This window comes from Haematobia irritans, chromosome 5 (assembly GCF_050003625.1).
Source record: "Haematobia irritans isolate KBUSLIRL chromosome 5, ASM5000362v1, whole genome shotgun sequence".
Taxonomy (NCBI): Eukaryota; Metazoa; Arthropoda; class Insecta; order Diptera; family Muscidae; genus Haematobia; species Haematobia irritans.
This window is the reverse complement of record NC_134401.1, coordinates 157419077-157442820: the sequence shown is the minus strand read 5'-3', so window position 1 is coordinate 157442820 and position 23744 is coordinate 157419077. Positions and strand designations below refer to the sequence as shown.

The 23744-nt window shown below is 28.0% G+C and overlaps 1 protein-coding gene across 1 annotated transcript in view; it reads left to right on the top strand.

The window, feature by feature from the left end:
• The first annotated feature begins 3216 nt into the window (after positions 1-3216).
• The window catches only part of Sox14 (Sox box protein 14), a 70247-nt gene continuing 49719 nt past the window's right edge, over positions 3217-23744 (top strand). Inside the window, exon 1 of the mRNA XM_075313405.1 lies at positions 3217-5279. Within this exon, the coding sequence (XP_075169520.1) occupies positions 3996-5279 (1284 nt within the window). The 5' untranslated portion in view covers positions 3217-3995. The remainder of the gene's footprint in view (positions 5280-23744) is intronic.

The following is a 23744-nucleotide window of genomic DNA, read 5'->3' as shown; positions in this document are numbered from 1 at the left end:
CAAACCTAACCAACAAACCTACCAACCCAGCTAACTAAATTTGAACCAACACAACATATGATTTAAATTGTTAGCCAGCTGGTATAAAAAGAAAAACAACCAACCGACAACAACAACAACAATAATAAATTATTACAACATCATAATTTAAAAACAAAAATAATATAAATAAGCGAAAAAAATACATTACCACAGAACGTGAGTTTTTTTTTATAACAAAACAATTACAATTTACTTGGATTTTAAAACAAAATTGCATCGAACTTATTTATATCTGTAAGAGAATCAAAGAGATTGTGAGAGAGAGAGGGTTAGAGAGAAAGAGACTTGAATACGGGTTCATTGAGTTGGTATGAAAAAAAAAAAAATAGCCAAATTGTGTTTCCTATAAACCCTCTTACACACACACACACACACACGCATACCACGTTTGGAGCTCTAAGTATCGGTTTGAAATTTATACACACAAGGAGAGCTTGCAAGTATTTGAAGTGAACAAAAAAAATATAATTTTTTTTTTATAATTCGTTCAAAAATGTACGGAGTGTGGTAGACCAAAATAGTAGCAACATTTAGATTCACCTTGAAATCGCGTTTTTTTCTCGCTTTTGAAATTCTGTTGTGTTCATTTTGTACTAATCAAGCAGTCAGTCAGTCGTCTGTCAGTTGCTAAAAACCGACCAGACCGCCAGTCATTAAGCCAGCAATTGTGGGGAGCTTAGAAATAGTGAGCCGAGTTACCAGTAACTTTTGCAAGCCAGCCAGCCAGCCAACCAGCAACCAACCCCAAAACCCATTAAGACCAAGACCAAAAGAGCCAAGCCTCAATAAAGTCATTCATCAATCCCTCCAAAAACTTCCATCCTCTATTAGAAACAGAAACGCAGAGAACAGAACCATAAAAGAAGAAGGAAAAACAACATATAAAATTATTGAAGAAAAACAAAAATTAAAGAGAAGCAGTAATCTAATACCAAATGTCAAGAATATAAGGAGGAGATTTGCATTAAAATTTAAAGGAAAAAAAATTAAATATAAAAAAAATTCTTAAATATTTAATAATAAAAAAAGGAAACAATTATCTACCACCTATATAATATAGAAAAACAAAAACAATAAATACAACAAACAAAAAAAGCATCACAACTACCTCAGGAATAAAAAAACAACAACTACAACAACAACAAATATAGATAAAACATTTTTTTATACATACATTTATATATACATATATATCATAATAGTTTTAAAAACTGCAACGAACTAATAACAACAACAACAGAAATAACAACAAAAACCAGGAAAACAACACAAATCTACAGGAAAAATTTTTTATAAAAAAAAATATATATATATAGTATATATACAATTATATATACATACATATATATATAAAATTAACAAACGACATATATGAAAATATATTCAACTCCCCTGGGTCTGAGTCAACTTAAACAACAAAAATCAAAAAAACAATAACAACAACAACAAATCAACCTAATATTACTCATTCAACATAGTGCAGTAGCAGCAAGCAACAGAGGTTCTACTACCCCCCCAAGTGTATTTCCGAAAAGCCAGTCACACTAACCTAAGTGTTCAGCCGCCGCCTCACCACCGATAGTTTATAGAACGAAAAACGAAAACCAAAACCAAGTCAGCTACCATCTACCAACTCAGTAGATTTTCAAACGACAAACACTGCCCAAGGAGACTTTAATTTTTTTTTTCTGTTCTTCTCTGCTGCGTTTTGTTTCTTTGCTAAATATAAATTTGGCTAAGGGATTTCTTCCATACAGCAAACCCTCTGCTTGTTTGAGTTTTTTTTTCTCGTTGTTGTATCCAATCCAGCGCTGCCCAAGCTCCAATTCCAATTTCAAGTCAATGCAAAATGTAAACGATTTGCCACCAGCTAGATCAGCAGAAACAAAAAAATAAAATCGCCAAGCAAATAAACAGAACCACCACTCATTGTACTTGGTGGAATCAGTAAGCATACAAACGTGTTGAAAGCCTGATAGATAAGAGGAAATTTTAGAAAAATAAAAACAAATAAACGTTCAGAGAGTCAGCAAAATAAATAATCAAAATTAAATAAAATTAGAAATTCCCCATAAAAAAAACATCATCAACACTTAAGGATTTAAATAAAACAGAGTGTAAAATCCTAAAAAATTACAAGATACAAGGAAAATCAAGTTTCACTCAATTGAAACAAAGTTCACTCAATTGTTGAAAAGAAAAAAAAACGACACACAATTTTGAAACCCAGGTAAAAGAGGGTACAAAAACTCAGCTTCCATCAAAATAAGGAATCCAAAACCAATTTCACTTAAGTGTTGGAAAAAACACTCAATTTGGAAACCCAGGAAAGGAAAAAAACTCGGCTAAAAGAAAAATCAAGTTTCACTCAATTGAACCAAAGTTCATTCAATTGTTGAAAAGAAAAAAACACGATTTGTAAACACAGGTAAAAGGGGGTACAAAAACTCAGCTTCCATCAAAATAAGGAATACAAATACAATTTTACTCAATTGTTGGAGAAAAACACTCAATTTGGAAACCCAGTAAATAGAGAAGAAAAAAAAAATTGAGCTTCCATCGAAAATAAAGAATCCAAATACAATTTCACTCAATTGTTGGAAAGAAAAAAAAAACACTCAATTTGGAAATAAAGGAAAAAACTCAGCTTCCACTTAATTTTCTATTTAAGAAAATCCCAATTCACTTTCACTCAATTGTTGGAAAGAAAAAAAACCATCAATTTGGAAGCCAAGGAAATAAAGTCAAAGAAAATTCAGCTTCCATCAAAACCACTTAATTTGGTATTTAAGGAAAATCAAAATCCCATTTCACTCAAATTTTGGAGAAAAACACTCAAGTTGGAAATCAAGGAAATAACGGAATAAAACACCTTGTAGAAAAAAACAACAATACAACTAAAAACTATTATAAATTCCAAGAATAAAACAGTTTTATTCCAACATAAAAGAAACCACTCAAGGATTTAAAAAAAAACACTCAATTTGGTATTTAAAGAAAATTAAATACAATTTCACTAAATAAAAACACTCAATTAAAGTAAATTAAAAGATAACTATAAATCAGCTACCATTGAAACTAAATTTGTTTAAAAAATAATTTACAAAAAAACACTCAATATTTGTGAAAACCATAACATTTGGAATTTTAAGAATATAAAAAAATTATAAAAAAAAACATTTTATCAAAAAATTGAACATCATTCAATTGCTGTAGAAAAACACTCAATTTTGTGTCAAAAAAAAAATTACAAAACTCCCAAGAATAAGAAATTCTACAATTGTTTTGCTTATTTTAAAATTGAATTTATTCAAGTAACATAAAAATAACTCAACGGTAGAAAAACTCAAGTTGAGCAAAAGTGAAAATTTCTTATTTTATCCTGATTGATAAGAGTCTAGAAAACAAATCATAGACCAAAAGTGAAAATCTCTCATTTTATATGAAAACTAAAGTGTGATATTAACAATTTTGTAAATTGAATAAAAATTCCAAAAAAGAAAAATCTCAAAATAATCTATAAATCTCCAAAGAATAAAATTTCACTCCATTCAAAAATAAAAAAAACACTCAATTTTTTATGCGAAATTTTTCAACAAGGGACAACGATAAAGAAAAACAAAATTTCATCCAATAATATACAAAAATCTTAAATCAAATCAATAAATTTACAAAAATCATCGTAACATACTGATCCCTAATCCAACCATGAGTGGATGTTATAGGAAACCCATTAAACCCCTTCCTAAATACGAAAGAAAGCAACAGCTTTCATAATTAAAGCTAGCCCCAAGAGAAAGAGAGAGTGAGAGAGAGAGTGAGAGAGAGAGTGCGAGAATACTTTCTAATAACACTTGGCTCTCTGTTAATAATATTTCAACTCATAAGGGTATCCCCCCTCACGATCATTTTGTATCATAGACACAAAAACGGCAACAACAACAACAAAAACAATGATTTGTGAATCGTCAGTGAATGAGTTTCAAGAAGAAGAAGATTCCAATCAACCTAATTATACCCAAAGCCAAGAGCAACAGCAACAGCTGTCTCATCATCCCATTGTAGTTTTGCCCTCTTTTATCGATTTGGAACAGGTCCTTATCGAAGAATTCCATGACGAGAATTTAAAAGAATACATTGAGGTAGAGGAAGAGAGTATTTATCAAACGCAACAACAACAACACCACGAACAAAACCAGCATACAAGACGAACCATCTCATTGTCAGCTACAAATGAGGAAGAGTTTGTAACGGAGGAGGACGAAGGCGAAGAAGACGAAGGTGAGGTGAATAACGTTTTTTATTCGTGTTATGAAAGAGAAGAAGACTTGGAAGAGAATCAAGAGGATTTTTTGAGACGTGTAGTGGTGGTGAAAGAAGTCGAAGGTGAAGGAGGTGAGGTGCTTCTAGTTGAAGAAGAAGAAGAAGTAGCAACTCAAGAAATACAAACAACAATAACAGTGCCAACAACAACAACAACAACAACCCCACTAAGACAACAAAAACGCAAAATTGCAAAAATAACAAAAACAACATCCACACCAGATATTACTCATGCAACAACAATAACAACAACAACAAAGGCTGGAGGAGGACAACAATCGTTTACAGCTGCTAATAACATATGTAAAAAACTCAATACCAACAACAACAACAATAACAATTCGACCACAGTCAACAACAACAACAGCAGATGCAGCAGCAATAATAATAACAATATAATTTTTATTAACAACATTTACCACAATAGCAACAGTAACAGCAGTATCATAAGCTCACACAGTACGAGCAGTAGTATTGTCAGTCTAACTAGCAACGCAAGGACCTCAAATCAAAAAACCAACAACAATTTAAATCAAATGCTGCATCCATCACAGCATCAATTGCAACAACAATTAAGCAATAGCAGTGTCTCATTGGCTAGTCCCCTTAGTACCACTAGTAGTTGTACTGGGGATGGTGATAGCAGCACCAATAATAAAATCAATATAAATTTTGAAAATAATTTAAATATTTTAAATTATCCAAACGACGATCTATCGCCAGCAATGAGTCAACATCAAACGAACAACAACAATAACAGCTTTAGAATGGATCAACAATTACAACAGCAATATAGCAATAATATGCAGCAGCAGCAACAACAACATCAACAGCCTCAACAACAGGAAGAAGTTGTCTTTGGCTCACAAAGGGTTAACATGAACTCGAGTACCCCGTATTCAGATGCAACTCAAGTAAGTACCAATCAACCAAAAACACCCACACTCAATTATAAGGCATTTACAAAAAAAAAAAAAAAAACACAACAACAAAACGCACACACATATCTACCCCTACCAAACAGACAAACAAACACACACCACTCGTGGTATACTCTCAGGCACTTAAAGTGAACGACACAGTGACGATTTACTGTTTGCTCTCACTATTGCCTGCAATTGCAGGCAACAGCAAAAAAAAAAAAAATAATAAACATTTGGTGTATATGGATGTATGTATGTTTTTATATATGAATATTTATATATTCATACATATATATATATGTATTAACATATCCATTGCTATATGTCTGTTTCTACATAGATTTTTATTAGATATTTTTATTTATTTTTTTATATACAATTTTTTTCCTTTTTAATACTCTTGTCGTTGTTGCTATTGTTACTTCTCCTCTACACTCCCTTGAAATTAAGTTTTTTTTTAGTTGAGTTTTATGTCGCCAGTTAGGTTTCCTCTTAACCAAGACCTCCTTCTTTCAGCGTTTAAGTATTAAAGTTTCTCATTTAAAGAGCTTTAAAAAGTTTTTGAATTTCGGCACAGTGGGTTTGAATAGACCAAAAATATGAAAAACAATTTTTTATTGAGAGAAGTCGATTAGTCGAATTTGAAAATTACAAAAAGTCGAATTTTCGACTCCTTTGGATAAAATATTGTGTTTGGTCGATTTTCGACTTCTGTATACCCACACGGAAAATTCGTTTAAAATTTGTATGAGGGACTTTCAATATCAACTTTTCGAGTAGTGGGTTCTTCAGTTCTGTATATAGAAAATAATTATTCAAGCTTGAGATCGTTTTTTGTATGTATTGGTTTCTTTATTCTTCAATATTTCGCCATTACATTGAATTGCTTCATCAGGAGTAGATGTCTACAAAACATTCAAGTGGAAAACAACAACACATAAAGCTTAAAACTAGAGTAGTATCACCAAAGATAATAAAAGAGGAAGATGGGAGATTGGCTTGCGTCATACCAAATGTTGCATTTACCAGATTATTTTAATACATGTTTGTAATCTTTTGAGTTGTTTTTAGTTTTTAAATGAAAAATGTAATTATACCCTTCACCACTACTGTGGTACAGGATATAATAAGTTTGTGCATTTGTATGTAACGCCAAGAAGGAGTAATCATAGACCAACCTTTTAGTATACGGATCGGCTTAGAATTAAATTCTGAGTCGATTTAGCGATGTCCGTCTGCACGCAAACAAAGTTCGTTTCTCAATTGCTTTTCGTTGAAAGGAAGTGTATTTGGAAGAAAAGTATTTTTTTTGTGATAAACGTTTATTCTTTTCCAGGATGTAAAAACAATTTCATAAAGACTAAATCCAAAATTTTTTTTTCTGGCTAATTGCATTTTCCCTCACATCTTTCACACTTCCACGAAGTTTTTTAGTTCTTAGCACTTTTTTCTGTAACACAAACAATGTAGAAGAAATTATACGATTTTATAAATTTTTATTTTTTTTACCTTTCGCCTGGACGGAGAATCGAACCGCGGACCATGCAATTTGTAAGCCAACACACTATCCACTGAGCCATGTGGCCGTTATTGTCATCAATAGACAATTACCCATATAACTAAGTTATATTTATATAGCATAGCTTGCGGCGCCCACGAGCCGATTAAACAAAGTTTATTTAACAGAAAAATACATTTAGTTGGGCACTGTGGAGCAGTGGTTGCTACGTCTGACTTGCATGCCAAGGGTCGTGGGTTCGATCCCTGCTTCGACCAAAGTTTTTTTTTTTTTACATATATTCTAGATATGATCGGAAGATTCCGAAAAAATTTTCAACATTACATTCTACTATATTAAATTTTTACTATGAACTGTAAAATGTGTCTTATTAAAGACCTAAATTTAGAAAAGAACAGTGTTTGATATAAACGAAATGGACTGTGCTGTTGGTTCAAAAATAATTTTTTTACTAAAAAAATAAAACTTTTGTAACAAACGAATTTTTTTGGTGATAAAAGAGTATACTTTTCGAAGCAATTCAAAAAACTCTAACAAAAGAAAAACGTTTTCGGTACACGTTTTCCAAACGTTTTTTTTCTTTGCGTGTGTCTGTCTGTCTGTTGATGTATTTTTGTGTGCAAAGTACAGCTCGCTGTTTTAGTCCGATTGTCCTAAAATTTGGTATAGGGTCCCGTTTCGGCTCAAAGACGATCCCTATTGATTTTGGAAAAAATCGGTTCAGATTTAGATATAGCTGCCATATATATTTTTCACCGATCTGGTTATAATTGTCGTGTATATCAACCGATCTTTCTCAAATTCCGTACATCAGAATATTTTATGGGTCTCGAAAAACTTGCAAAATATCAGCCAAATCGGTTCAGATTTGGATATATCTCCCATATATAGCTTTCGCCCGATTTACACTCATTTGCCCACAGAGGCCAATTTTTTGCTCCGATTTGGTTGAAATTTTGCATAGGGAGTAGAATTAGCATTGTAACTATGCGTGCCAAATTTGGTTGAAATCGGTTCAGATTTAGATATAGCTCCCATATATATGTTTTTCTGATTTCGACCAACATTTTCCTTGTAAAATCGCCACTGCTTAGTCGAAAATTTGAAAATATGACTCTAATTTTCCTAAACTTCTAATACATATATATCGAGCGATAAATCATAAATAAACTTTTACGAAGTTCCCTTAAAATTGCTTCAGATTTAAATGTTTCCCATATTTTTTTACTAAAATTGTGTTCCACCCTAGTGCATTAGCCAACTTAAATTTTGAGTCTATAGATTTTGTAGAAGTATATGTTTAGGACAAACCTTTATATATAGCCCCCAACACATTTGACGGATGTGATATGATATCGAAAATTTAGATCTACAAAGTGGAGCAGGGTATAATATAGTCGGCCCCGCCCGACTTTAGACTTTCCTTACTGGTTTTTATATAAAATTTTGTCAAAATTTTGTTTCTATTGAAAATATTATCAAAATTTTAATTCTATAACAAAATTTTGTCGAAATTTTATTTCTATAGAAAATTTTGTCAAAAATTTTTGTTTTTATAGAAAATTTTGGCAAAATTTTTTGCCAAAATGTTATAGAAAATGTTGTCGAAATTTTATTTCTATAGAAAATTTAGTCGATAATTTATTTTTATAGAAAATTTTGTTTCTATTGAAAATTTTATAAAAAATTCTATAAAAATGTTGTCCAAATTTAATTTCTATAGAAAATTTTGCCAAAATGTTATAGAAAATTTTGTCGCAATTTTATTTCTATAGAAAATCTTATCAAAAATTTGTTTTTATAGAAAATTTTGCCAAAATTTTGTCAAAATTTTATTTCTTTAAAATAAATTTTTTTAAAATTTTATATCTATAGAAAATTTTGTCGAAATTTTATTTCTATAGAAAATTTTATTGAAAATTTATTTTTATAGAAAATTTTGTCAAAATTTGATTTCTATTGAAAATATTATCAAAATTTAAATTCTATAAAAAATGTTGTCGAAATTTTATTTCTATAGAAAATTTTATTTCTGTAAAAAATTTTGTTAAAATTTTATATTTATAGAAAATTTTGTCGAAAATTAATTTCTATAGAAAAATTTGTCAAAATTTTGTTTCTTTTGAAAATTTTATCAAAATTAGAGTAGAGGATGCTGATGAGGAATGTGGTAATTCCGAAACGTGCGTCCATCCAACCATCTTGCAGTCTATAGGGCTTTGCCCAAATAAATTTGACAAACATTCTTTTCCTCTGTTGGTTAAGCTACACTTGTAGTTTAGTCAATGTATGGTTTTAAGCTGCAATAAAAAACAACAACAAATTTTAAGTCTATAAAAAAATTTGTCGAAATTTTATTTCTATGGCAAATTTTATCGAACATTTATTTTTATAGAGAAATTTTGTTTCTATTGAAAATATTATCATCATTTTAATTCTATAAAGAAATTTTTATTTTTAATGTTTTATTTCTATAGACAATTTTCTTGAAATGTTATTTCTGTAGAAAATGTTGTCGAAAATTTATTTGTATAGAAAATTATGTTAAAATTGTATTTCTAAAGAAATATTTGAAAATTTTATTCCTATAGAAAATTGTATCAAAATTTTATTTCTATAGAAAATTTTGTTTACCTTTTATTTCTATAGAAAATTTTGTTTACATTTTATTTCTGTAGAAAATTTTGTCTACATTTTTATTTCTATAGAAAATTTTGTCTCAATTTTTATTCCCCAAAAGAAACTATGTTAACTATCTTTTAGTTGTAGAAGAATATTTTGCAAAATCTACCAAAACATCATGAATTCTACCAACTGTGACAATCGTGGTTAGTGCCCCATTTTCCGAAGAATACTTACTCAATTTTCTAAACGATGAAAAGCCGATTAGTTCAAATGGAAGACTTTTCGATTTTCGACACCAAAATTCGTTGATATTTTTTCGGATAATTTTTGTTACTTTCCCCCATTTTCGTAGAATAACCCTTTTATGTGTTTTCAAAAAATTCGGGGTTATTTACTCTTAAAAAATACCTTCTAAACAACAACAATTACCCCTGTCTATTAAATTCGTTACGGAGGAAATTATTTGTTTACTAAGGAAAATAAGATGTAAGTCTATTTTCAATCTCTAAACATCTTGAACATTTTCCTTTATTTTTTTATTTTGAGAAATATTCTACTTTGAGCCACTGTATATACCAGAACAGTTGCTATTTCCTTTTGAGATCCTCAAAAAAAATTACTGGCAACCTAGGGAAACATTTGTAGGGATCACACGCAGACATGTTTAAATAAAATAAAATTTCTACTAAAGTGAGTAAAAAAATAAAGCAACACAAAAAAAAAAAACAAAAACTACCATACCAAGGAGAGTAGTAAAAATTGTCTGTCTGTCCTTCCATATGTCCCGACTGTGTCTGTGAACTTTGTGTGTGTGTGTGTGTGAGTTTTCAATGCATTAAGCCATCCATTGGTTGTGTCAATTGCTTGGACTCTGAATACAAACGTACACACACACACACACACTTGCTCTCTTATACCCTTTGAAGAGAGATGGTTGTAACTATTATTACACACCATTGTTGTTGTTGGTGTCCTCAACGTTGTTGTTGTCGCCATCACTGCAGCCCCAGTCTTGCTTAAAGACGCAATTTATCTAAAGCAGTCAAAGACCTCCAACAACCAGTGAGCCAGTGAATCATAAAAAAAAAACTTTGGTGTTTTTAGAATTTTATGGGAATTCTTGGCAAAAGCCCCATGAAAAGGAAGTGTAAACTTGCACAAATGGCCATGGCTGAAAAATGCATACTACGAATGGATGGTGGATGGCATGACATGGGATGGAGGTTAGCTTTGGCTGGGATATTAATGTCAATGGTATTTATAATGGTTGCCATGGTTGAATGGCAAAATGTTTAACTATTAACCAGTGAATTTCCTATAAAGTCGAAGGACCATTTATACAAAAAAAAAAGCAAACAACCATCTAACCGTCATCATTTGGCGTTATACTAATTTGTTATTGCCTGGAGTTTGGAGTTGGTGTTAGTCAGTCAGTCATACAATTCTCCTCATATCCAGGTGACTCATGGTAATTCAATGTGCATATTTCATAGTTGGGGCTTCATGTGCACAATACCACAAAAAAAAAAAAAAGATCTAAAAAAATATGTTCGGGAGGAGGATATGTGGGTCGGACGGACGGACGTATGAATGGTCGGTCGGTCTTATGTTATAATTTGATGGCAACCATCACACCAGCAAATTTTAACCTTGTTGTAGATTTTTTTTTTTTTTTGTAGTAAATTTTTCGTATGTGATGTGGTTGGCTAGTTTGTCGTTCTCAGCGTCGTCATCGTCGTCGCCATTGTATAGGAAATCCAAAGCGTTTTTGAAAAACATCTTGTAAGTGAATCGATGATGACCTTCATAATATGACCTTCCTTGCTGGCAGTATTATTACTACTACTGCTCGTCATTGTCTAAGTAGCAACAGCAACAACAACAACAACACCAACAGCAAAATCATTGCAAAATGGAGGAAAACAAATTGCATGAAGTTTGTGCATACAACAGCAACAACAACAACAAAACTTCTATTCACTTTTCATCTATTGCCATTAAAAAAAAACAGACTGAAATCACAGTGAATCCAAGTGATTCATTGGCCATAATGTATATTAACATTTTCTTTAGGTTCCCCATATCCCCATGTCGAATTGAAATCAATTTCAAGTAATTGAAAAAAAGCAACAACAACAACCATTAATAATTATTAATAACAAACCAAAATCAAATGTCTTGACTACAACACTATCAAGGCCAAGATATGATGATGACGAGAGTCATTAATTATCCATAATGAAAATTGATTTTTCTAAGCTTCTTGCAAAGATCAAAGAGCCTAGAATTTTTCAAAGAATTAACTTAAAGAATTAAACATTAAATTAAAAATTTTGAAAATTCTTCAAAAATCAAATTCATTGTTTATAATTTTCTTATACATGGACCATTTCACGTTAAGTAACAACGATTGCCAATTGTCAAAATTTTATTTGCCTATAGAAAATTTTGTCAATTTTTTTTTTTTGTCTATAGAAAATTTTGTCGAAATTTTATTTGTTTATAGAAAATTTTGTCAAAATTTTATTTCTATAGAAAATTTTTTCAAAATTTTATTGATCTATAAGAGAATGTTGTCTAAACTTTATTTCTAAAGAAAATATTGTCTATAGAAAATGTTGTCAAAATTTTTTATCTTTAGGAAACAAGAAAATGTAGACAAATAAAATTTTGACAAAATTTTCAATAGATATAATTTTGACAAAATTTTCTATAGACGTAAAATTTTTACAGCATTTTCTATAGCAGAATAAAATGTTGACAAAATTTTCTATAAAAATACAATTTTTAAAAAATATTCAATAGAAATAAAATTTTGACAAAATTTTCTATAGACAAAATTTTGAAAAAATTTTCTATAGAAATAAAATTTGGCAAACGTTTCTATAAACAAATAAATTTTTGACTAAATTTCTATAGAAATTTTTTATAGACAAAAAATTTTGACAAAGTTTTTTTTTTATAGAAATACAATTTTAAGAAAAATTTCTATAGATATAAAATTTTGACAAAGTTTTCTATAGAAATAAAATTTTGACAACATTTTCTATAGAAATATTTTATATATTAATATTACCAAATTTCTATAGAAAATTTTACCAAATTTTATTTGTCTATAGAAAATTCTGTCAAAATTTTATTTCTATAGAAATTTTTCTCAAAATTTTATTTCTATAAAAAAAACTTTGTCAAAATTTTTTGTCTATAGAAAATTTTGTCGAAATTTTATTTGTTTATAGAAAATTTTGTCGAAATTTTATTTGTTTATAGAAAATTCTGTCAACATTTTGTTTCTATAAAAAACTTTTTCAACAACCATCTTGCAGTCTATAGGGCTTTGCCCAAATAAATTTGACGAACATTCTTTTCCTCTGGTTCTTGGTTAAGCTACACTTGTAGTTTAGTCAATGTATGGTTTTAAGCTGCAATAAAAAAACAACAACAATGCTTAAAGAACAAAACCAACAATAACAAAACAAAACGATTTTTTTTTTGTCCATAGAAAATTTTGTCGAAATTTTACTTGTTTATAGAAAATTTTGTCAAAATTTTATTTCTATAGAAAATTTTTTCAAAATTTTATTTCTATAGAAAATTTTTTCAAAATTTTATTTCTATAGAAAATTTTATAAAAATTATAGAAAATTTTGTCAACATTTTGTCTATAGAAAATTTTTTCAAAATTTTATTTCTATTGAATATTTTTTAAAAATTGTATTTTTATAGAAAATTTTGTCAAAATTTTATTCTGCTATAGAAAATGCTGTCAAAATTTTATTTCTATAGAAAATTTTGTCAAAATTATATCTATTGAAAATTTTGTCAAAATTTTATTTGTCTACAGAAATTTTTGTCAAAATTTTATTTCTATAGATAATGTTGTCAACATTTTAGTTCTATAGAAAATTTTGTCACAATTTTATGTCTATAGAAATTTTTCTTAAAATTCTATTTCTATAGAAATTTAGTCAAAATTTTATTTGTTTATAGAAACTTTTGCCAAGTTTTATTTCTATAGAAAATTTTGTCAACATTTGGTTTATAGAAAATTTTGTCAAAATTTAATTTCTATTGAAAATTTTTTAAAAATTGTATTTTTATAGAAAATTTTGTCAAAATTATATCTATTGAACATTTTGTCTATAGAACATTTTGTCCAGATTTTATTTCAATAGACAATGTTATTTCTATAGAAAATTCTGTCAAAATTTTATTTCTATAGAAATTTTTCTCAACATTTTATTTCCATAAAAAACTTTGTCAAAGTTTTTTTTGTCTATAGAAAATTTTGTCGAAATTTTATTTCTTGATAGAAAATTTGGTCAAAAATTTATTACTATAGAAAATTTTTTCAAAATTTTATTTCTATAGAAAATTTTATCAAAATTGTATTTTTATATAAAATTTTATTCTTCTATAGAAAATGCTGTAAAAATTTTATTTCTATAGAAAATTTTGTCAAAATTATATCTATTGAAAATTTTGTCAAAATTTTACTTGTTTAGAGAACATTTTGTCAGCATTTGATTTGTGTACAGAAATTTTTGTCAAAATTTTATTTGTCTACCGAAAATTTTGTCAACATTTTATTTCTATAGATAATTTTGTCAAATTGTTTTTCCTATAGAAAATTTTGTCAAAATTTTATTTCTATAGAAAATTTTCTCAAAATTTTTTATATCGAAAATTTCGTAAAAATTTTGTCAAAATTTTTTTTCTATAGAAAATTTTGTCAAAATGCTATTTGTCTATAGAAAAATTTGTCAATAGAATTTGTCGATAGAAAATTTTGTCAAAATATTATTTGTCTATAGAAAATTTTACCAAAATTTTATTTCTATTGAAAATTTTGTCAAAATTTCGTTTCTACACCCTCAACAAAAAAATCGCTTCTGTAACATATACCCCAAACAAATTTTGCTTCAAGCATATATATGTTCAGGAAAGGTCCAAATAAATATTATTTGTATTGTTCAAACATATTATGTTTCACTGGTAGAAAAAAATTTTAATGAAATTTTCTTTGTGTGGCCAATTGATTACTTCCATTATTTTACTTGCAGCATACTGTCTAGATCTCTCTTTCTAAACACATATATGTTTATAGGCTATTTCGAAATTATATTATATATATGTTTGCATCTAAGGATATTATATTTACAAAATTTTAGTTCTATAGAAGTTTGTCTCAAATTTTGATTTCTATAGAAAATTTTCTCAAAATTTTATTTCTATAGAAAATTTTCTCAAATTTTTATTTCTATAGAAAATTTTCGCAAAATTTTATTTCTATAGAACATTTTGTTTATAAAAACTTTTTCAAAATTTTATTTCTATAGAAAATTTCGTTAAAATTTTATTTGTCTATAGAAAATTTTCTCAAAATTTTATTTCTATAGAAATTTTTCCTAAAATTGTATTTCTATAGAAATTTTGTCAAAATTTTTTTTTTGTTTATTTTTGTCAGAATTTAATTTCTACAGAAAATTTTCTCAAAATTTTATTTCTTTAGAAAATTTTCGCACAATTTTATTTCTATAGAAAATTGTCTGAAATTTTGATTTCTATAGAAAATTTTCTCAAAATTTTATTTCTATAGAAAATTTTCGCAAAATTTTATTTCTATAGAAAATATTGTAAACATTTTGTCTAAAAAAAACTTTGTCAAAATTTTATTTCTATACAAAATTTCGTCAAAATTTTGTCGAAATTTAGTTTCTATAGGAAATTTTCTCAAAATTTTATTTCTATAGAAATTTTTCTTAAAATTATATTTCTATAGAAATTTTGTTAAAATTTTATTTGTTTACAGAAACTTTTGCCAAATTTTATTTCTATAGAAAATTTTGTCACAATTTTATTTCCATACAAAATGTTGTCAAAATGTTATTTCTATTGAAAATTTCGTCAAAAATTTATTTCTATAGAAAATTTTCTCAATTTTTGTTTTTCATAGAACGATAACGACATCTATTGGCCACATACGAAAACACTTAACTCCATTATCCAATATTAAGCTTAAAAAATCTGAATTTAATAAATTCAATCCAATTTTATTACCACAGAATTTATTATATTTTTTTATTTATATCTTCCGGAGTTATATTTTCTATTTGAATTATTGTGGCCGTTATTTCTGATTAACTGGTAGCTGAATAACATATGTAGAAAATTCTCCAACTTAATTGATATGCATACTGCATATCACAGTGATATATCAAGAAATAAAATCAAGCAAATTTTTTCATACAAATCCACAAATCAAAGATATCAGATACATATATAATTTTTAAATTCATTAATGGTTATATATATATTTTTTAATTTTGCAAATTTGCTAAAATTTCATCATCTTTGGTTATAATGGTTAACCGCAGTTTTTTTTCTTTAATTTCGATCGAGATATCCAACAACCATTAAAGCAAAGAGATCCGCTATCAGATTCTACAAAATAGATAAAATACAACAAAAACGAAAGAAAAAAAGTTAAATTAACCATATGAATGGCATGAGTATATTTATTTAATTATATACATATATGAGATGTATATAATTATTATTATTATTTCTATATGATTTAATGCTTTAAATGTAAATTTTACTCAGGTCCATAGTTTTTAGCAGCCTGGGTGTCACCACCATGGCAAATACAACCAGACAAGCAACACAAAAAAGCAAATGAATTGCTTTGGCAAAACAGACATGGCTAATATTCCCCAAAAACCAAAAAAAAAAAAAACATTCATAATTTTCAACGCTCTGTGGGGGTACAAACGAACCACCCCACAAAGATTATGATGAACATCATTTGTTGTATGACCATACATACATCGTTCTTAGAATTTTATTTTAGGTTTTTTTGTATTGAAATGCGTTGTTGATAATGTTCGAGTATTTTGTCATTTCCCCTTTTTTCATAATTCGGGATTTATCCGCTGTTTCCACTAGATTGGGCAATTAATCATCATGTGGTTATTTAGTGGCCAATGATTTAGATGAGGATATCTTAGCAACTAAAGATTTTTTATATTAGATTTTTTCAAATCGAGATTATATGTAGAACACACAAATAATATCAGCAAAATATAGTCAATTTTAATTGAACTTAAAATATTAAGAAATATTAATGGGGAATATTTTGAAAAAAAAGTTATAAAGTAATTTTCAATTATTAATATTTGATTTTGTTCTCTAATCCCGAAATATAAAAGGCAACCCTCGTATACCCAGTTAACAACAATAAGGGAATTGATATCATAAAACTTATAAAAAGCTTTGAGGTCTTATGTTAGAGATCTTTAAGTTTGTTCTTGTGTACTTTAAAATTCTTTAAATTGGTTGGTTGCATTTTAAAAATTTAATATATGTGGATTTTGTCAAATTTAAATATTAAATGAATTGATATCACAAAAGTGACTATAGTTACTAATAATCAATAGCATCTACTTTCTTTAAGTTTAAATCGTGTCCTTGTGTGCATTATTTTAGCTCAATAATTTAATAGAAATATTGTTAGTTAGTCAATTACCAAAAGTCAATTTTTTAGATCATATGCTTGAACTATTAAATCAATTGATATTATAAAACGGCTTATATTTTCTAATAAACCGTAATATGTACTATCATTTAATATTAAATGCATTCTTGTGTGCATTGAATATTTGTTTATTATTTAAAAAATATTGTTTTTAAAATTTGATAGACTTTAAAAAAATATTCACAATTTTTTTGGGTATATCAATTTTGAAAAACAATAAAGCGATTTTCTAAGAAACCACGAGATCTTATTTTAGGGATTTTTTAGTTTGTCCTTGTGGGCTTTAAAGTTCTTTAAAATGTAGGGTTGCAGTTTAAAAGTGTAAAATATGTGGATTACGTCGGCAAATATGCCTTTATTAAACCAATAAATTAATTGATATTGCAAAAGTGATTATAGTTACCAATAATCAATATCATGACCTTTCTTTTAGTTCAAATCGTGGCTTTGTGTGCATTACTTTACCTCAAAAATTTAATGGAAATATTATATAGTTAGTCAATTACCAAAATTCAAATTGTTAGATCATATGCTTGAATTGATATTGTAAAGCAGCTTATATTTTCTAATAAGCTATAAAGTGTAATATCATTAAACATTAAATGCATTCTTGTGTGCATTGCATATTTTTTTAAAATTTGATCAACTTTAAAAACATATTAAAAAAACAAATTATTTTGGGTATGTCAATTTTGGAAAACAATAAAGTGATTTTCGATGTGTAGACCACACATCTTATTTTAGTGACCTTTAAGTTTATTCTTGTATGCTTCAACATTCTTTAAATTGGTTGGTTGCAGTTTAAAATACGAATATACCTTTATTAAAATAATAAATGAATTGATATTACAAAAATGACTATAGTGACTACTAATTAATAGCATCTACTTTCATTTAGTTTAAATCGTGTCCCTGTGTGCATTATTTTACCTCAATAATTTAATGGAAATATTGTTAGTTAGTCAATTACCAAAAGTCGATTTTTTATATCATATGATTGAACTATTAAATCAATTGATATTGTAAAGCAGCTTATATTTTCTAATAAGCTATAAAGTGTACTATCATTAAACATTAAATGCATTCTTGTGTGCATTGCATATATTTCATTTTTAAAAAATATATATTATTTTTAAAATTTGATAAACTTTAAGAAAGGTGGTCAACATTTTTGGGTATGTCAATTTTGAAAAACTATAGAACGGTTTTCGATGTGTGGCCTAACAAGCCCAGACATCTTGTTTTTAGAGACCTCTAAGTTTGTTCTTGTGTCTTTTATAATTCTTTACGTTACCTTTTAAAATGTAATATATATGGACTAAGTCGTCAAATAAAAATATGCCTTTATTAAACCAATAAACGAATTGATATCACATAATTGAGTATAGGTACTAAAAATCAATGGCATCTACTTTATTTTAGTTTAAATCGAGTCCTTGTGTGCATTACTTTACCTCAACAATTTAATGGAAATATTGTTAGTTAGTAAATTATCAAAAGTCAATTTGTTACATCATATGCTTGAACAAATTGATTAATTGATATTGTAAAACGGCTTTGATTTTCTAATAAAGTGTACTATCATTAAACTTTAATTGTATGCTTGTGTGCATTATTTTTTTGCTTAATTTGAGAGACTTTAAAAAGGTATTCCAAAAATTGTGGGTATGTCAATGTCATAGTTTCTTACTGCACTCATAATAATTTATATAAAAACTAAATTCAAAATAATAAATTAATTAATATGACATATTTTAATTATTTCCATTCGGCTGTTATCAATTCTACAATTCTAATTAACGGGCAAAAAAGGAACGTGTGCATTTTTGTGTTATAAAAATTGTATAATTTTAGGTAAAAATCTATTAATTATTTAGGATTTTAATAAAAATTAATTTTACTTTTTTTGGCGACACAAGAAAAATATATTTCAAGATTATTCATATGGATCTTTCAAGGATTCCCAAATGTCTATAGCCCATCCCGAGCAAATTATAATAGCTCATTACAAACGAATTGCTATTACAATTATGAATTTGACTTTATTAGTCATAACCATAAAGAAATAAAAATTTTCCTGGTTATAAATTATAAATAAATAAATAAACATTTTAATTAAATACCTGCTGTTTTGGGCGGTATAAATCAAAAGATTTCCATTTCTACACAATATGATTTCACAATTTCACAAAAAAAAAATGGAAAAGTAATATAAATTACGACCTATATGCAATGTTGTGAAACCGACAAAACCTGGTAAGGGTCTTATCAAATAAGGAAATGATTTGCAAATGCGATATATTTTTTTTTTTCAACATTACATTGTTCTAAGGATGGAGATGGTAACTCAGGGAAGGTGGGCCTAACAGACGGACAGACAGATAAACCTAGTAATAAATTGAAACAAAAAAAAAAAAAAATAAATTGAATTGCAAAAATATATAATTATTTTATTATATGGACTGATTTTGCAATCAGTTGGTTGAATTGACCCCTTAATTAAATTAAATATATATTATAGTAAAATAATACCGATTTAGCAATAATAAAAATATGTCACCATTGATTTAAAGATGAGGGCTATCTGATGATGGTGGCTTATAATGATGACACACTTGTAAAAACGTTATTGCAATCTCATTCCAAATGTTAATGGGGCTGGTGGTGGTGCTGCTGGTTATTGAGATGATGACGTCCATCATTCTTATCGGGCAAAAGTAAATATATTCATTTGACTATGATTTTTGTTGTTGTTTTTGAGTTTTTTTTTTTTCAATAGAATCAAATGGCATAATTACCCATATAATTAAATATGTATATATAACACGGTGCTACAAAATTGAATGAAGTAGAAGAACCTGGGACCGGATATTATTTTTCTTGTAGGTCTTGTCGAGTTAAAGAAGAATCCAATAGTGAAATTGGCCGGGCACCCAAAAATCCGGATTTACGGTTAAAAAACCGGTTTTTTTACCTTTGCCCACTTATATGCCTGTAATTTTGTTGATATTGATCCGATTTTAAATTTATTAATAGATTTGGAAAGAAAAAATTGAGTTCTTTCGAACGATATAAAATTTATCTAAGAAAATTTGATAAATTTGAATGTTATTGTCCAGCAAACACAAAATTTATAGATTTTTCAAAAAATTTTCAACTTTGTTGACGTTTTTATACATTTTTTTATTAAGAAACTATAATAGTATTAAATTTATTCCAAAAGAACGTTTATTTACGATTACAACGTATATTTGGGGATAAAAATAGATAAGCAATTGACTGAGTTATTTAACTTTTCATGAAAACAAAATATTTACCAAAAAGCCTGCACAATGTTTTTGGTGTTGTTTCTATGCACTATTATCTATTAAGTGAAATCAAGCTCAAACTAAGTTAACATATATAGTTAAAAATGATTACTAGTCCTCTTACGTTTGTACAACAAACCATCTGTTTCTCGTTTGAGAGACCAGCAATAATTTGCCAGCATTCTTATGTGACTCTTTCCATCGAAACGCGTTTCCATTTGTAAAATTTCTTGGTGAAATCGTTCTCCCTGCTCGTCACTGAATTGACCAAGGTTTTCGGGGAAAAAATCTAAATGTGCATGCAGAAAATGAATCTTTATGGACATTCGACATCCCATTTCAGCATAGGACTCAAGAAATTCATTTACCACTTTAACATAGTTAGGACTTTTTTTGTTTCCCAAAAAGTTTTGACATAAGGAAATGAAACTATTCCATGCTCTGTTTTCTATCTCATTAAGCTTCTCAGAAAAAATTTCATCAAGCATAATTTTTCGTATTTGCGGTCCTATAAAAATACCTAAAAAACAACAATAACATAAAGTTAATATAACAGTATCTAACAAAAAAGTGTTAAGTACCTTCTTTTATTTTGCCTCCACTTATTTGTGGGAAAACAGATTTTAAATACAAAAAAGCGTCGCTTTCTCCATCCAGCCGCTTTACAAACTGTTTCATATAGCCTAACTTAAGGTGCAGTGGCGGTAAAATAATTTTATCTGATTGCACAAGAGGAATATTCTTAACGTTTTTCTGGCCTATTTTAAAAGATGTCCTTGCAGGCCAGTTTTTACGCCTGTATTGATCATCGCTGCGACTGTCCCACTCGCAGAGATAGCAAGGGTACTTAGTATTACCTCCTTGCATTCCAAACAATATTGTCAGAACTTTTAAATCTGCAATAATTTGCCACTGATATTTTCTATAATTTATTAAATCCAGAATTTTTCGCATTGTAGCGTATGACTCCTTCATTTTTGTAGCGTAAGCTATCGGCACTGATGGCAATTCGTTTCTATTGTGCAATAATACTGCCTTAAGGCCTTCAAAATAAGTTAGTTCATTGTAAATTAAAAGAGAATCATTAATACCTACTTTTACACGATCCGTCCAAAAACAACCTCCAATCATTCGTTTCATATTGGTGATTAAGGTAAAAAAACAACTCTTCTATATTTGAACAATACACAAGGTCATCACTATCATCACTGGCTTTAAAAATGTTCTCAAAACACGATTGGGGATTATCTCTTGAAAATGTAACTTTAAAGTCACACTGTGTGAGATTCCATTGTTTTAGTCGCGACCCTAAAACCTCTGTTTGTCTCCACGAAAGTTTCAAATCTCGTACAAGATCGCAAAAATCTCCATTTGTCACAAAATGTGGCTCAGATGATTGTGGTAAATATTCCATATCACAATCCTCGTTTTCAAATGCATCATCACTTTGTTTATGTAAAGTTTCATTACGAGTTCCACTCGTACATTCAATTGTCCTTAAAACTGGCTTAGTAACAGTTAACACATTAGCATACTTAATGCTATCACGATTTTTATACTTATACCCAGTGATGTTTGTTTGGCAAAAATAACAGTCCTGTGGTTTATGGAATATTTGATGATGCCAAATCATTGGGATAGAAAATGGAAATGGCTGACTTATAAACTTTTCGTGTTTAGTTTTCTTAAGCGCACTGCAACAGCTTGTACAAATTCTTTCAGGTTCATACCATTTGCTGGAACTATATGAGCAGTTAAAAACTGTATTGAAGGCATTTACCAAAGCTTTATTTTTCTTCAGATCCAAGCGATGTGTTTTGGCAGCCAATAAACCGCAAACATAACAAAAATTATTACGCTTATCACACACTACGGAAAAAGTTACACTCAATTTAAATGTTGTTAAAGAATTACAAAATTCACAAACTTACTTATTATTATTATATTAATAAAGCCGGGAAAATTTTATTCTGCATTATCGAATATACTAACATCAATTATTAAGTAAATACCAAAAACGTAACTGTAAAATTACAACAAACAAAACACTTTGCAACACTTTTTTTAAGTTGATTATGTGTTCACACTATGCGCATTTATTTAACACTTTTTGTTTGCACAAGCAATGACAAATAAAATTGTGTCAAACGTATTTTCCCGCTGTTCAGACTTAAAAAATATGTCACTTAAATTTATTTGACCAACCTATGAAAAGTTAAATAACTCAGCCAATTGCTTATCTATTTTTATCCCCAAATATACGTTGTAATCGTAAATAAACGTTCTTTTTGAATAAATTCAATACTATTATAGTTTCTTAATAAAAAAATGTATAAAAACGTCAACAAAGTTGAAAATTTTTTGAAAAATCTATAAATTTTGTGTTTGCTGGACAATAACACTCAAATTTATCAAGTTTTCTTAGATAAATTATATATCGTTCGAAAGAACTCAATTTTTTCTTTCCAAATCTATTAATAAATTTAAAATCGGATCAATATCAACAAAATTACAGGCATATAAGTGGGCAAAGGTAAAAAAAACGGTCTTTTAACCGTAAATCCGGATTTTTGGGTGCCCGGCCAATTTCACTATTGGATTCTTCTTTAACTCGACAAAACCTACAAGTAAAATAATATCTGGTCCCAAGTTTTTTTGGACTGTAGCACCGTGTAATTAATGTGTAAGGAAAACAATAAATGGCAAAAAACGCACTATTTAATTGTTTATTATGCATTATTTATTCATTGATTTTTTTGTTTAGTTTTTTTTTTTTTGAAATAGAGTAGGAAGTGTGTTTAGATAGAGCCATCTGTTGATGACACATTGAATGAATCTTTTGATGGTAGTGGAATTAAATACGCATAATAAATAATCAATTTAAATAAAAATAATAACAACAAAAAGTGACAATTTTCCGTGAATAGACAAATATATTGAATAGCTGGAATTAATTGACATTCTTGTAGTGAATTTAAGAAAAAACTAAATCTAAGACACAATTGAAAACAAAAAGTATCCTTACGGTTTACAGTTCCAAAAAAATGAATAGGATTTTCAAAAAAAATCCAATTTCTTGATATATCATAGCAAAAATTATTTGACCACTAATTGACATAGGAAACCAATGAAAGGGGAATTTTAGCTAATTATATTTGCTTTCACGAAGAGTAATGCATTAATATGTGTGCATAATCCAATAGTAATTTTTTCAACTTTATTTAGAAAAAATGTAAAAATCTTGGTTATCAGATTAACAACGAAATTTAAAACCCAAAGCGAATTAAAATAGAAATTCTGTCAAATATATAATGTTGAGTAGAGCATCCGAAATACAAACAAATAGATGATTTCTATGTGTGCAGTCTCAAAGAATTAAAAATCCCTATTCTGGATATATCATAGCAAAAATTATTTCATGAGTGGGAAACTTTAGCCAACTATATTTGTTTTCACGAAAAGTAATG